The sequence below is a fragment of the Artemia sp. Qi Xiang Cuo genome, chromosome 8, assembly GCF_049724085.1.
Source record: "Artemia sp. Qi Xiang Cuo chromosome 8, ASM4972408v1, whole genome shotgun sequence".
Taxonomy (NCBI): Eukaryota; Metazoa; Arthropoda; class Branchiopoda; order Anostraca; family Artemiidae; genus Artemia; species Artemia sp. Qi Xiang Cuo.
Genome location: NC_142801.1, coordinates 68,956,728 through 68,972,453, shown reverse-complemented (window position 1 = coordinate 68,972,453; position 15,726 = coordinate 68,956,728). Strand labels below are relative to the sequence as shown.

Below are 15,726 nucleotides of genomic sequence, written 5' to 3'. Positions count from 1 at the left end.
GATTGATTGATCTGTCAAGAAAGGGGAAATTAATTTGTTGTTTCTAAGGGGAATTATTGATTCACGATAGGTGAATTGAGGTCGACAGCACAGGTGTTCCACGGTCGAGGTTGTTGTTGTTGTAAGTGCACGCTCTCAGCGAAAGTCAAGGTCGTTGTTGTTTTTTTTGAAACACTTTTATTAAGCAATAAAAATATAGGAAATTAACTTCCCCCTCGAGTCCAAGATCAATAACATTGTTCCCGTTAGAATTCAATGCGCATGTGCAACCTTCGTTCCGGAGTTATTACACATAGAAACATCAAATAAATCGACCTTGGAAAAAGAGGTCATTGACCCCATTACGTAATCATTCTCCCTAGGAAGGCTATGCCCTTATTTGGGGTGCAAAAAAGTTGTAGATGGCAGCAGGGGTGCGTGACAGGACCTTCTGAGGCATCTCTACTAACGATCAGAAATTAAATAAAAAAAACAAGTTTTTTCAACTGAAATGTAAGAAGGAATATTAGAACTTAAAACGAACAGAAATTATAACGTATGTGAGGGGGTTCTCCCCCAAGTCAATACCTCGCTCTTTAAGCTACAGTTTTTTTTAGTACTTTCAAAAGAGCTATCTATTCTAATTAAACGGCCTTTGTGATTCAGGGGCTTGTGAATAAGAATTTTTTTTAACTTTTAACGTAAAGAGCGTCGTATTGACTAAGGGGAGAACCCCCTCATATACGTAATAACATATACGTAATAAAAAAAACAATAAAAAAACAAGCGATCCGGCTCAATAGTAATCGAAACTTTTAAAAACGGAATTTTGATGTCAATAAATATATCAAAAGAATGTGTTTATAATGCTGAATCTAAATATATAAATTTTATTAAGTTTAGTATTACTCATCAAAGACTACGAGCCTGAGAAAATTTACTCGATTTTTTAAAGAGGGGGGAAACATCCCCTACAAGTGAAAGAATTTTAATGAAAATCACACCGTCAGAATTCAGCGTACCCTATTACATAGGTTTCAAGCTCATATCTGCAAAAATCTGCAACTTTGTATTTTTTGCCAGAAGAAAAATATACGAATATAGAATTTAGTTACGTAAGTTAATTTGTAAAAACATCCATTTAGCAAAAGAAAAGTAAAATTTTGATGCAAATAAAAGCTTCTATAACTAAAAAACGATCAGAAATTAAATAAAAAAAACAAGTTTTTTAAACTGAAAGTAAGGAGCGACATTAAAACTTAAAACGAACAGAACATATTCCGTATATGAAAGGGGCTGTCCCCTCCTCAACGCCTCACTCTTTCCGCTAAAGTTTGACTCTGTATCACAGCTTTATTTTTTAAAACAATAAAAAACTTTAGCGTAAAGAGCGAGGCGTTGAGAAGGGGACAGCCCCTTTCATATACGGAATAATTATATTTCAACTGAAATGTAAGAAGGAATATTAGAACATAAAACGAACAGAAATTATAACGTATGTGAGGGGGTTCTCCCCCAAGTCAATACCTCGCTCTTTACGCTACAGTTTTTTTTAGTGCTTTCAAAAGAGCTATCTATTCTAATTAAACGGCCTTTGTGATTCAGGGGTTTGGGGCTGTCCCCTCCTCAACGCCTCGCTCTTTACGCTAAAGTTTGACTCTGTCTCACAACTTTATTTCTTAAAACAATAAAAAACTTTAGCGTAAAGAGCGAGGCGTTGAGGAGGGGACAGCCCCTTTCATATACGGAATAATTACATTTCAACTGAAATGTAAGAAGGAATATTAGAATTTAAAACGAACAGAAATTATAACGTATGTGAGGGGGTTCTCCCCCAAGTCAAAACCACGCTCTTTACGCTACAGTTTTTTTTTATTGCTTTCAAAAGAGCTATAGATTCTAATTAAACGGCCATTGTTATTAATGGGTTTGTGTATCAAATTTTTTTTTAAATTTTAAAGTAAAGAGCGTGGTATTGACTAAGGGGAGAACCCCCTCATATACGTAATAACATATACGTAATAAAAAAAAACAATAAAAAAACAAGCGATACGGCTCAATAGTAATCGAAACTTTTAAAAACGGAATTTTGATGTCAATAAATGTATCAAAAGAATGTGTTTATAATGCTGATTCTAAATATATAATTTTATTAATTTTAGTATTACTCATCAAAGGCTTTGAGCCTGAGAAAATTTACTCGATTTTGTAAAGAGGGGGGAAACACCTTCATATACGTAATAACATATACGTAATAAAAAAACAATAAAAAAACAAGCGATACGGCTCAATAGTAATCGAAACTTTTAAAAACGGCATTTAAATAACATATACGTAATAATAAAAAAAAACAATAAAAAAACAAGCGATACGGCTCAATAGTAATCGAGACTTTTAAAAACGGAATTTTGATGTCAATAAATGTATCAAAAGAATGTGTTTATAATGCTGATTCTAAATATATAATTTTATTAATTTTAGTATTACTCATCAAAGGCTTTGAGCCTGAGAAAATTTACCCGATTTTTTAAAGAGGGGGGGAAACATCCCCTACAAGTGAAAGAATTATAATGAAAATCACACCGTCAGATTCAGCGTATCAGAAAACCGTATTACATAGGTTTCAAGCTCATATCTGCAAAAATCTGCAACTTTGTATTTTTTGCCAGAAGAAAAATATACGAGTATAGAAGTTGGCTACGTAAGTTTAGGTGGCGGATTTCCAAGCATTATTTAAAAAACGATCAGAAATTAAATAAAAAAAACAAGTTTTTTCAACTGAAATGTAAGAAGGAATATTAGAACTTAAAACGAACAGAAATTATAACGTATTTGAGGGGGTTGTCCCCCAAGGCCATAACTCGCGCGTTAAGCTAAAGTTTTTTTTAGTGATTTGAAAAAAGCTATCTATTCTAATTAAACGGCCTTTGTGATTCAGGGGTTTGTGAATCAAATTTTTTTGTTAACTTTTAACGTAAAGAGCGTGGTATTGACTAAGGGGAGAACACCTTCATATAAGTAATAACATATACGTAATAAAAAAAACAATAAAAAAACAAGCGATACGGCTCAATAGTAATCGAAACTTTTAAAAACGGCATTTTGATGTCAATAAATGTATCAAAAGAATGTGTTTATAATGCTGATCCTAAATATATAAATTTTATTAAGTTTAGTATTACTCATCAAAGGCTACAAGCCTGAGAAAATTTACCCGATTTTTTAAAGAGGGGGGAAACATCCTCTACAAATGAAAGAATTTTAATGAAAATCACACCGTCAGATTCAGCGTATCAGAAATCCCCATTACATAGGTTTTAAGCTCATATCTGCAAAAATCTGCAACTTTGTATTTTTTGCCAGAAGAAAAATATACGAATATAGAAGTTAGTTACGTAAGTTAATTTGTAAAGACATCCATTTAGCAAAAGAAAAGTAAATTTTTTATGCAAATAAAAGCTGCATTAAATAAAAAACGATCAGAAATTAAATATAAAAAAACAAGTTTTTTTAACTGAAAGTAAGGAGTGACATTAAAACTTAAAACAAACAGAAATTATTTCATATATGAAAGGGGCTGTCCCATCCTCAACGACTCGCTCTTTACGTTAACGTTTGACTAGCTCTCACAACTTTATTTTTTAAAACAATAAAAATATTTAGCGTAATGAGCGAGGCGTTGAGGAGGGGACAGCCCCTTTCATATACGGAAGAATTTCTGGTTGTTTTAAGTGTTAATGTCGCTCCTTACTTTCAGTTTAAAAAACTTGTTTTTTTTTATTTTAGCTAAAGGGTAGGAGTTAGTTTTAACCTGGTAGGCCTTGATAAACCGGAGCTCCTGAAAAACAACCAAAAGTTTGGAGAATGCAATAGATAATCTTTTATAGGGTAAAAGTTTGAGACATTATAATGGATCAAATGCTTGTATCGAATATCTTATACCGAATCACGCGCAGTTATTTATACATTCATGCCGGACTGAAACAAAAAGTACATTCCTTGGTTCACTCTTTGTATACTATGCCTCACCATTCCAAGACTGATACCATCGACATATTTTTCGTTGCCTATCTTTTCAAATAGTTAACAATATTAAAAAGTATTAGCTACTTCATCGTTCAATATGGGAAGGCGTCAGGACATCGACACGTCAGGACCACTACCACTGGGACATTGACGAAATCCGTCATAACATTGACAAAAAATTCGTCAGAATCACTAACCGTCAGGACATCGACAGTCATAACATCGATAGTCACAAGCTTTACCCGTCAGAACATCGACAGTGATAACATCAACACATCAGGACATTGACAAAATCCGTCATTACATCTAAAATTTAGAAACTTTAGTTTATTGGGGTTTAGGGGGGAAAAAGTACATAGTTTAGGTAAGGTTACGTATTTGATATATGCTATACTTTACCCCCACCCCCCGTGATGTGCAAATATATAGCCAAAATTTGTTTCTAAACTATTATATACTAATTACTATTATAGAAGCTTATAAATTCTTTTGTCGATGTCCTGACGGATTTTGTCAATGTCCTGACGTGTCCATGTTATGACTGTCGACGTTCTGACGGTTATTGGTTCTGGCGGATTTTATTTGTCGACGAAATGATGTTTAGTGCTTGTGACGGGTAAATCAAATGGTAGCACCCCGTTCAATATGGAGAGATTGAAGAACTGAAAAAACTTTGATCACTATTTAGGTATTTTCGAAAACCACACTGCCTTTTCATGACATACAAACAAGAGACGTACCAATGAGCAGATCTGCTGTTGAACGGTACCTGTGTATGTGATCGTAAAATCCAGAATTGTTAACATTGTTTTTCACTGTCTAATAAAATGATTTATCCCTATTTGAACTGTTAATTGTCCATCTCTATTGCAACTGCCACAATGCTATCTATCGTACCAGAGATGACAAACTTGTTGCACTTTGAAGAAAAGTAATTGAAGTACCAAGGAAATTAAACTAAGTCTTCTGACCTGAAAAATGTGATTTTTAATTCTTTTAAGTGAACTTTACGATATAAAAAATTAATTAAGATTTTAAGGAATAAATATCAGCATATGTATATTAAACTGACAATGCACATTTTTTCAGTAAACTCATTTGAATTATTTTCAGTAAAGTACAAATTATTTTCTAGCTTTTAGAAAGCCTAGGGTTTAGAACCCTACTCAGATTAATTTCTGCTTGTTTTGAGTTCGACTTGTTTTAATTCCTGTTTGTTTTAGATTAGGTTTCATTTATTTATTGATACTAATTTGTGGTAGTTGTATAATTGGTAGATTATTTGATTCTATTTTTTTTTTTCATTTTTGGTTTAATGGAGTTTTTTACTTTTTTTGAAAAACTTATTTTGTGCAAAATGTTTTTTTTATTAATATACTTTTAACATCAATAGCAGTACTCCTATATACCCTAGTATCTTCATTGATTCGGCCAGCCTTTGGTTTGCAATAACAAAATCAATAAGGTTAGTTGTCTTACAATCGTGTGAATACCAAGTTAACTTATGGGACATTTTATGACCAAATACTGTATTGGTTATGACTACATTGTTATACCTTCAAAATACCAGCAGTCCGTAGCCATTAATATTTTCTTCTCCTACGCCAAAGTCACCTAGACTAGGATACCATCTATCCCTATTTTTACCGACCTGTGCGTTAAAATCTCCTAATAAATACACCGTTTTTCTACCTGAAACCCTGTTCATTTGTTCGGGTTTCTCTTTGATCAGTCAATTTTAAGGAACTGGGACAGTATATCAAAATTTAGCTCAAAGAGTGACGGGTTAAGGAAGGAGCAGCCCTCCTCATATACGTAATAAATTCTGTTCGTTTTAAGTTTTTATGTTGCTTCTTAGTTTGGGATGAAAAAACTAGTTTTCTTGTTTAATTTCTGATCTTTTTTCAAATCTTACCCAGGGAAACCAAGAAATGATGTGAGCTACTGGCTCCATAAACCGCCCATTTCTTGCTGTTAAATTGTATGCATCAATAATTATATGCATTCTTGCAGCTTTTTCACAAGTAGAATTTGAACCCTGGGCAAGAGGGAGGGCTGAAGCCCGGTAACACCCATCACTCTGGATACGGCCTTGAGTCTTTATCTCACAAAAAATCTTATTTTGATTTCAGTAAAGCACGAATAACACTCGCACTATAACTGGGGTACAAGAGGGACGACTTCCCAGTTCATATATCTGGTAATTTGTGTTTATTTTGAGGTTGAGTTGAATTTCAGTTTTATTTTTGATATATAATAAGTTTATTTTTGGTTTTAATTATTTGTTAAGTTTAATATACGTTTCTTTTAACTTATAGTTCGATCTTCAATATAATTTCTGCTAGTTTTTTTTTTCTGCTCAAGACATAGCATCGATCTTTACTTTTGTTAAAACAAAATTTTGTTTTAATTAATACATAAATACATACAAAGTTGCTCGTTGAATGATGTAAAATATCTATATTCAGGCAAAAAAAAGGAGGTTTGAGATTGAAAAAGCTGAAAGCCTAAGGTTAGTCTTGAGAAAGAATGAATCAAAAGAGTTTTGGAAGCTTGTAAAATAATCAACTGGGAATACAAACGAAGAAAAGGTGCAATCGAGGCAACAAGATGGCCGGATTACTTAGAAAATAAGGAATTGGAAGAAATCAGGAGCTGCATATATGATGGAGATTTAAGAAGCGGGGACATGTTTGAGGAAGAAATTATAGACAGGCCGATGAAGCAAAAGGACTATGAATTGTTAAAACCCCAAATGCAACTATCGAAATGGGCAAGAGTATGGGTCATCCAAATCATCCCTATAACATTTTCGTTAATTATCCAACAACCCTCAATGGCCAGAGCAATGGAATACATTTGTCACCATACCGTTATATAAAAAAGGGGATAGCATGGATCAGTTTGGGTAATGGTGTAAGCAAGCTTTTTGCAAAAGTGTTGGGATTAGAGAAGTGGCTAGAAAAATCACGGAAAGCTATCGAAATACAAACAACAAAAGAACGAAGAACAACAGGGAAATCTTTTTGTAAGACAGTGGAGATAATTTGAATGAATATTTCGGCTCTATGTCCAAGGGCCGTCCTCAGCAAGACAAAAATATATGAAAGAAAAAAGACTCACAACAACATTCGACCAATAAAATCAAAAAAGTGAGATATTTTTCAAAGCGGTCCTAACGTCCTTAATTCTGTGAAGTTCAACCAGGACTGATAAAAAGTATGGTAAAAACAAGGCGATTCAATGAAATGAATGAAAAATAAATTAAAAACACGTTCTTATTGCGAATCCACCTTTTTTGGCAGCTAACCTCAAAGGTCTTTTTGTGACCGGTTCTGTGTTAATGTCTATCGGTTTTTTTTAAATATTTTGTAAGATCATTTTTAATTAAATCTGTGTATAGAGTATTTAGTGTATATTCCCCCAAGTCCCTATTCAAGGAAATATTATTATTAATCTTAAGTCTGATTTTCATTTGAGTCTTGGACTGCCTGCTTTATGCCCAGGTCATTGCTAATAAGGGCGGATTCATCAAAAAGTATATTGTGGTTAGGATTTTCAAAAATATGGCTGCCTAATGCAGAATCAGATGAAACAGTGGAAATATTAGAATTTAAAGCTTTGACAATATCATCTTTATGCTGTTGTATGCGCTTGTATTTCGATTTTTTATCGAAATACAAGCAGGAATTCACGAAAATTATAGTATTATAGATCAAATTTTTATTTTAACCAGTCCAATTAGAAAATATACCAGGAAAAAAGAGGATAAGTTGTTTGTGGCCTTTTTGGACTTAAAAGGTGCTTTCGAAAGTGTAAATACTGAAATTCTTATGCATTGTTTGATTAACTTAGGATTACCACGTCAGTTTGTGTGAATTTTCATACAAATGTATTTGACGGTAAAGTTTGTAGTGCGGGTTGGTAAGGAAACATCGAGGGAAATATTTAGCAGGTTAGGAGTAAAAAAAGATTGTACTTTGTCACCGAAGTTACTTTCGTTGTATATTAATGACATTGAAAGCTATTTAAGGAAAAGGAAAGTAAGTGAATTGCAATTATTTGATAAAAAAAAAAAAATTGTCCACACTTTTGTGCTCCGATGATATAGCTGCATTGGCGAATAGTAGAGAGAATCTGCAAAATGCATTAGAGAGTGTAGAAAAGTATTTTAAGGAAAAGAGACTGGTTTTAAATCTAGAGAAGTCAGCAGTAATGGTTTTTGCAAGGGAAGCGAAGACATATGAATAAAATCTAAGTTACGGGAGTGGTGTTTTAAAAGTAGTGAAGGAGTGTGGTTACCTAGGCTGTAGACTTGTTTCAAATGGTAAGGGACAAGAAACTTAGCTCTAATGTCAAGTAAAGGTAAAAGTTTAACTGGTATGTTCTTAAAGAGTTGCATTAAGGATATAGGGGCAAAGGATATCAAGCTACAAAAGCGCATTTTTGTAAGTAAAAGAGAATCTGCTATACAACATGGGGCAGGGATATGGAAACACGAAAGGGGAGTGGAAATGGAGAGGATACAGCTACATTATTTTAAAAGATTAATAGGGTTAGACAAAAATTTTAATAGCATTGTTATAAAGGGTGACCTGGGTATTTTTAGCTTAAGCAATAAACGGTTAGTACGCATGGTAGGTTTTTGTGAAAAAATTACTGCTATGCCAGATTGTCGGTTAAAATTTCATTGAAAGCTTTAAAAAAATTCCTTCAACGAAATGTTATGGGATAAATGAAAAGATTTTTGGCCTGTGCAAATTAAGAGTATACTAAACAATTGTGGGCTATCAGGCTGGTGGAAGGATGGCATTGGACCAGGGGTGGATACAGGAATAATTGCACAAGCTGTGGAAAAAGTATCACAAGATCAAGAGATCCAGGTTTGTCAAGAAGACAGGATCTAGTCAGCATTCCTTGGAATATGTAGAAAAATTAAAGAAGCCTGGGGAAAAGAAATATATAAAAAATTTGAGCTTCAAAATAATACATTAAAATGGGTTTTATCACTAAAAGGAAATTTTATGCCATTTAGGGGGGGGGAAGAAAGTATTTAGGGAGGGTTAAGATACGGAGTAGTCCCTTCACTTGTCCGATGTGCTGGGAGTCTGAAGATTTAGAAAAATTTATGTGTTATTGTGAAGAACTGAACGTACTTAGAAGGGAAATTTTTGGGAGGAATATCATGCATTATACGAAGTTACAGAATGCTGGGTTAAAACATCGGACGAAAACAAATGCTTCAAGGCTTCAAGGTGATGACTGGGGTCAAGCAGGGCTATGTCCTGTCACCTCTCCTCTTGGTCCTAGTTGTAGATTACATCTTTAGACAGATAAATGGGCATGGAATCCATATTGCAGGTAAACTTCTTTTGGGCGTCAACTTCGCCGACGTTGTTGGGCTCATAGAAGCCGTCAAACCCAACCTTCAGGAATCCCTGAACAAACTTGCAGAGAAAGCTGAACAATTCAGACTACACATCAACGCCCCAAATACAAAAGCTATGTCTACAAATAGTTCATCCGTGAGAATCCAACTAGGAGGAGGGGACATAGAATAGGCGACAGGCTTCAATTACTTAGGGAGTACAGTCACTTCCAGAGGCGACTCTGAAAAAGAATTGCGTGCTAGGACAGCTTTGGCCAAACATCATTTCAGAGACTTGTACCAATCTGGAAATTCACCGTATACTCGTTGAAGTTGAAACTCAGGTTGTTCCAGAGCAATGTACTGTCTGTCCTGAGTCACGCTATGGAATGCCTTAAGCTAACCGCGGAACAGGAGAAACGCCTTACCGCATTCGAGAATAACTGTCTTCGCCGAATCCTTAGAATAAGTTGGAGAGACCATGTCATCAATGACGAAATTCGTACCCGCACAGGCCATCCAGATATTGCAAAAGTTGTACGACAACGTAGATGGTGATACCTTGGACACATCCTCCGTATGCCAGATCACAGACTTCCAAAACTGCTCCTCCACTGGCAACCGGAAGGCACTCGTCGCCGACGAAGACCAAAAAACACGATCCGTAGGACATATGAACGTGACAGAAGAGCCCTCCAGACATGTCTCATCCCAGAGTGGGAAGACATATATGCAGCGGCTTTAATGAGGGAAGATTCGAGGCTACTCACCGACGCCCTTTGTGCCTCTAGAGGTAGTGGGGGAACTAAGGTAAGATAAGGATGTCATGCATAGAAGTTTTTTAGAAAATAGAATAGGAAGTAGTTGCAAAGTGGATATTAAAATTTGGGAAATTTTGTGGGTGTGGGGATGACACATAGGGAGGGTTTTCTATAGTAGTGTTATTTTCAAATGTGTTTGAACTTATTATGTCTTATGTGTTTTGTTGTATTAGTAATATCCATGGCCCATGGGGCTTTTGTGACCCCCAACTCCCCATTGCACCCTCCTGGCTGAAGGGCCAAGAAACGGAGATCAGCACCGCCGGTAGGAACTGTTAAGTCCAATGCCGTGTTCTTTTTTTCTTTCTCTTTACCATGGGGCTTTTGTGAGAAACATATCTATCTATCTATCTAAACAGTTTTAATTTTAAATCTTTGTTATATATCTATATTATACTTTTTATGGATATATTTATTTTCATAGAAGAGTGTCGAAAGTTTAGTCTAATTGTGTTTTTAAGGGACTACAAGCACTTGAAGACTTAACAACAAACCTTCAGAATGGATTTTTTCTACAGCATGAAGTTGAAGAAATACTAAACAAGCTACTTGTCTGCTTCAATATGGCACTGAATGGTGAGGAAGGTGATGAAGTACCTACTGAATTTGCTCTTTCGTCTGTCGAATACATACTAACAAAGAGCAATCAGTCACTATCTGAGGTTTGATACTTTCTTAAGAACTCTGAAAATAAAGCAGTACTCCTTGCAACCAGCACAGACCCAGGGCTCCAAACGGGGGGGGGGGATATTCCCGTAGAATTTAATAAATAACTTATTATAGAATTATGTATTAGAAAGTTGAAAAAGAACAATAACGGCCCCTCACCTTTATATTTAAAAAAAAATACATTGTTTCTGAACCTTCATTTTAAGAAATTCTTGTTTTCTTCCATTTCCATGAATTGACACCCCCTACATAAGATCATGAGTACTACCTGGGATCATGATCAAAAACTGCCCGCCACTAAAGCTCATCTTGATTTGTGCTTAAATATGTCAAAAGCAATAGGCCTTGCAATTTGGACTTTCACTAGAATCGCATGCGAAATCCCCTTTACAGTGTTTTCAGATGAGCATCAGAAGTGAATATAAAAGTTCATTTAAGAGGAAATTTAGTTTATAACAAGATTTATACAAATTCTAGAGCTAGCTAGAGCCAGCACCGAACTTAAAGTTATGTTTAGTTTTTTGGAATTTAGCAAAGGCTAGCCAATTAGAAAGCTTGATTTTAAAACATTTGCCGAATAGAAGTCAAGACTGTGCGGGAATTTCTACATAACGGGATATTTTCTACCCGATATGTTCAGACATAGCTAATCAGGTATATCATACTATGAATTTGAAAAAACCACGCTTCATCGGCTTTTTTGCCTCCCTCTACGAATATCTCTTGTTACGGTTGACAGCTAGAGACTTCAGCCACTCAGGACTCCCTCAAAATACAGAATAATTTCTCTCTGTTTTAAGTTTTAATGTTGCTCCTTGCTTTAAGTTGAAAAAACTTGTTTTTATTTAATTTCCAATCGTTTTTGAAATAACACCCTGAAATCCATCTCCCCCTCCATGGATCCCCCTCCATCTCACGCATTAGTTATATCAAAATTTTGATCGGACGACTTTGGGAAAAAGGGGCGGGGGATGGGTCTAGTTACCCTTCAATGTTTTTGGTCACTTAAAGAGGGAACCATAGATTTCAATTTCAGTTCGAATGAGTCCTCTTCCGATATTATAGGACCAATGGTTTGATTCGATCACCCCTGGAAAACCTTAAAAATAAAAATAAACACGCATTTGTGATCTTTCTTCTGGCAAAAAAAGGACAAAGTTTGACACTTTCGTAGATGGGAGCTTGAAACCTCTGTAGTAGTGTTCTTTGATATAATGACTCAGATGGTGCGATATTCATTAAGATTCCTTGACTTTTTTTGGATCTTTCCCCCCTTTTTCGGAAATCAGACAAATTTCTTAGGCTCGTAGTGTGTATATTTTGAATGAGGATAAAAGTTAATTCTTTTAATATACCTATTGATATCATGATTTTGTTTTCAAGAGTTTCGGGTAATATTGAGCCAAATCACTCCTTACTTACAGTTCTTTACCACGAACTGTTTGACTAGTTTTTATTCGCAACCTCCAATTTGAATCTATCAAGCGGCTAAAAATTTCTTTAAAATTTCTATTCTTGACTAACTTGCAAGTGAGAGACCATACGTCAAGCTTAGGAACAGAATATTTATGTAATTCTTTTAACCTAAAACTTTCTAAATTCGTCAGAATCCTCTTTAAAACAGTCCATAGGGCTTGAATAATCGTATTGAAAAGAAGTGAACAGTGTTAGCAGTGTTAAACTGAACAAAAAGACCTTGAATAAGTTCTTATAGTGTTGTTTTACTCATTTTTTTTTATATAAGTTAGAAAGCTAGAAAGGCTTTCATCAATTGATAGTTCATTGATGGACTACCTTCCGTACTGTGCTCATTACGGTTGGCAGCTAGAGGCTCCAGCCCTTGTGAATGGGCCATCGTTTTACTTGCGCAAGAGCTCGGCTCTCGCTTCGAGAGAAAGAACTTGGACCATCTGCCGCCTTGAATGGTAATTTGGTTTAATCAGACCTTCTAAGAATAATAACATAACTGGGTTTATTCTTAAAAAAAAAAAATACTTACATCACAACAATGTTAAACTAAAAAGTCTACCAAATATGGCTTTCTTTGTTTTTCTCTCTCCTTTTTTTACATATATATTACTAAAGTAGAAAAACAGCTTTTTTCCCTCACCGAATAATTACATTTAATACATTATATAGAGTTTTTAATCTTTTAATTCTATTTTCTGGGATACTTAAACTGTTTGTTCTATTATATTTTGTTAATAGGGTTGTCCTGATGTGAAGACCAAAAATTTAGGCTTTTTAGTTTATTTTCATGACTGTCTCTATGAAAGTACCAAGAATATCCAAATAATAAAATATTTACTTCCTGAATCTGCCTTAGGTCTATTCCTACCTGAAGATTTTTCTGTTAGTTCTTTCGCAATTATCAAGTATTAGTGTAGTGTCACTTTTTGTCGGTTTTGCCAAGTCGAATCGTGAAAATAAATGAGCAAAACTGTTTGGTAAAGATTGACAACACTTTTTGTCATACAAAATCCAAGCATTAACTATCTATTGATTTCCCAGGACAAACACACCTAAGGTGTGTGCCATTTTTAGTGCCATCCTCAGTGCCATGTTTTAAGCTCAGTTATCCTGGTTTTTCACCCTTTTTTTTAATTAACACTCGCTGCTAGCATAAATGGCATAACTACATATGCATTTTTTGATAAGAAAAAAAATTTCCTAATTTTTTAGATATATGGCTGTGTAGGTATCCACCTTATCTGTTAAAATAGTCAGATTATTATGTCTATTACTTATAGATTTCATTCATACTCATTCACAATTGATTGCATTTTATTTGCATTTACAATTGAGAAAACAGAAGAACAATTCCAATTTTTCTAATTTAAAATTCTAATTTTTAAGTCTTCAATCATTAATAAATAATAGATAGATTAGATTAATAATTTGTTCGAACAGAAAATATTAACGGTGTCATTTATAATATTGAATGTTCTGTTGTAAAGGGACATCTCTATTTCCCCTACGATTTTAAGAGATTTTTTTCTAAGAAATCTGCATTTTTTCTAATTAAGGAGGAAAGGTTAAGAAACTTGGGGAGTTCAACCACAGCTATCAAATCTATGGGGGACGAATTATTAAAAAGCAGTGGTATGGAAGGCCAATCAATCGTCTCTCAGTCATCTAGTGGAAAGGTCAACCTTGGAGTAACACGCTCAGATTCTGAGGTCTATTTTGGCTTTAATTCTGTCAATATCACTATTCCAGCTGGTCAAAAAATCAAAGATATTATAGCGTTTGAAATAGAAGAAGAAGGCGTGGCTCCAGGTACATTAAGTAGGTAAGATCTTTATTTTATAGTTTATTCTTTTTCTGGAGAGGGCCATTAAGATGATCAGGAGGAAATTAGTATTTTTGCGAGGATTTTTAAAGGCTTTAAACGTCAAATCAGCCTCAACTTCCCAATACCTTGTACTTTGGGAATTCTCTGGAAAGGCCTAGTGTCCACTACTACTACTTTTACTACTACTACTACTATGATTACTGACCTCAGGTGACTTCCCTCTTTGCCCCTACCTTGGAAGTTCCAATTTCCTTCAAATCCTTCCTTTCAACCTTTCTCCACTCCATTCGGGGACGACCTGTTTTTGGTTTTGCTCGAGAGTGATAGCCGAAAAGGACAAACTTTGGCAATCTGTCATCCTCTATCCACAAAATGTATTTCAACCTTTTTTCATTATAGCCCTAGAAATTGGGATATAACCACATTCTCGGACAGCTTATCAGAGTCAGTATTTTTTCATTTTATATTCTCTTTTTCTTTCTTGATTTTTTTTTTCTTTTATTGGACTTCAATGACGAAAAGTCGGTATTTGTAATCTTAGGAAAGTCACTTTTGGTGAGAGTTACACTTTAGTAATATATTACATTAAGATTATTAATAATGGTACTTTATCTTGGGTTGATCTTTATATTTCACTCTTAGTGCTTTAGGAGGGGCTAGGGGCCGTTTGTCCTTTTTTGATAAGAAGTGTTTCTTTTAACAGTGTTTAAGACTGAATTTTCCTTTCCACAGATGCCAGTTTGTATTTGCAATTGCTACGATATTAGGAAGGAACAGAAAACAAGAAAATTAGGAATTAGAGGTATTAGGTTTAAACGATATGTTTCCCATGCATTCTGCTAATGCGTCTCTCTTGTTTTAACCCGCGTGCCTATACAAAATAGTCAGTCAAACGAATACCCAAAACTATCCATAAACAATTCCACTGGAACACATCTCAAAGATCCCTCTCCGTCTTCCAAAGCGCTCAGGCTTCAGAACCATGCTTGACCACTGTCATCACCACATGGTTCTCAGGTTTATCTTCCTATTCTTTCAAATTTTCTTCAACTTTGAAAAAACACCCTGGGCCTTGACTATTCCAATCTTTAATTTTCTGTTCTAATCTATTCTAAACATAAACTTTTAAGCCTATGCTTGCATCCCCAGCTCTCAAAACCTCCAAAAATGCATCCATTTTGCTAAAAAAAATATTTATCTAGGACACTAAACATCTGCATGATCTACGTCTAGGAGAGTTTTAACTTCCCATTTGCTTCCATACTCTCTTATAGCCTTTGCCGTATTCCTTACGGCAAAGTCCATCAAACTGATCCATGTAAATGGAGATATAGTACGATCCTTCTTAACACCTAATTCAATACGAAACCTGATACCTTTTACATTTCCCACCTAAACCGCAGCAATATTGTTTTTGCAGATGGCACTGATCAATTTGATGTATTTACCTGGTATACTATACAAGAATACAACCGGCACCAAAGCTCTCTACACGCTGAAGCAAACGCTTGTTTGTAAGCTATAAAACTGTGGGTTCAAGGGGTCTGATAAATCAGTCATTTCTCAAT

The 15,726-nt window shown here is 34.8% G+C and overlaps 1 protein-coding gene across 1 annotated transcript in view; it reads left to right on the top strand.

Annotated features, from left to right (window-relative positions):
• The window catches only part of LOC148949748 (uncharacterized), a 107,451-nt gene that overhangs the window by 36,477 nt on the left and 55,248 nt on the right, over positions 1 to 15,726 (top strand). Inside the window, exons 3-4 of the mRNA XM_089092776.1 lie at positions 10,656 to 10,856; positions 13,890 to 14,155. Coding sequence (XP_088948902.1) covers positions 10,656 to 10,856; positions 13,890 to 14,155 — 467 coding nt within the window. The remainder of the gene's footprint in view (positions 1 to 10,655; positions 10,857 to 13,889; positions 14,156 to 15,726) is intronic.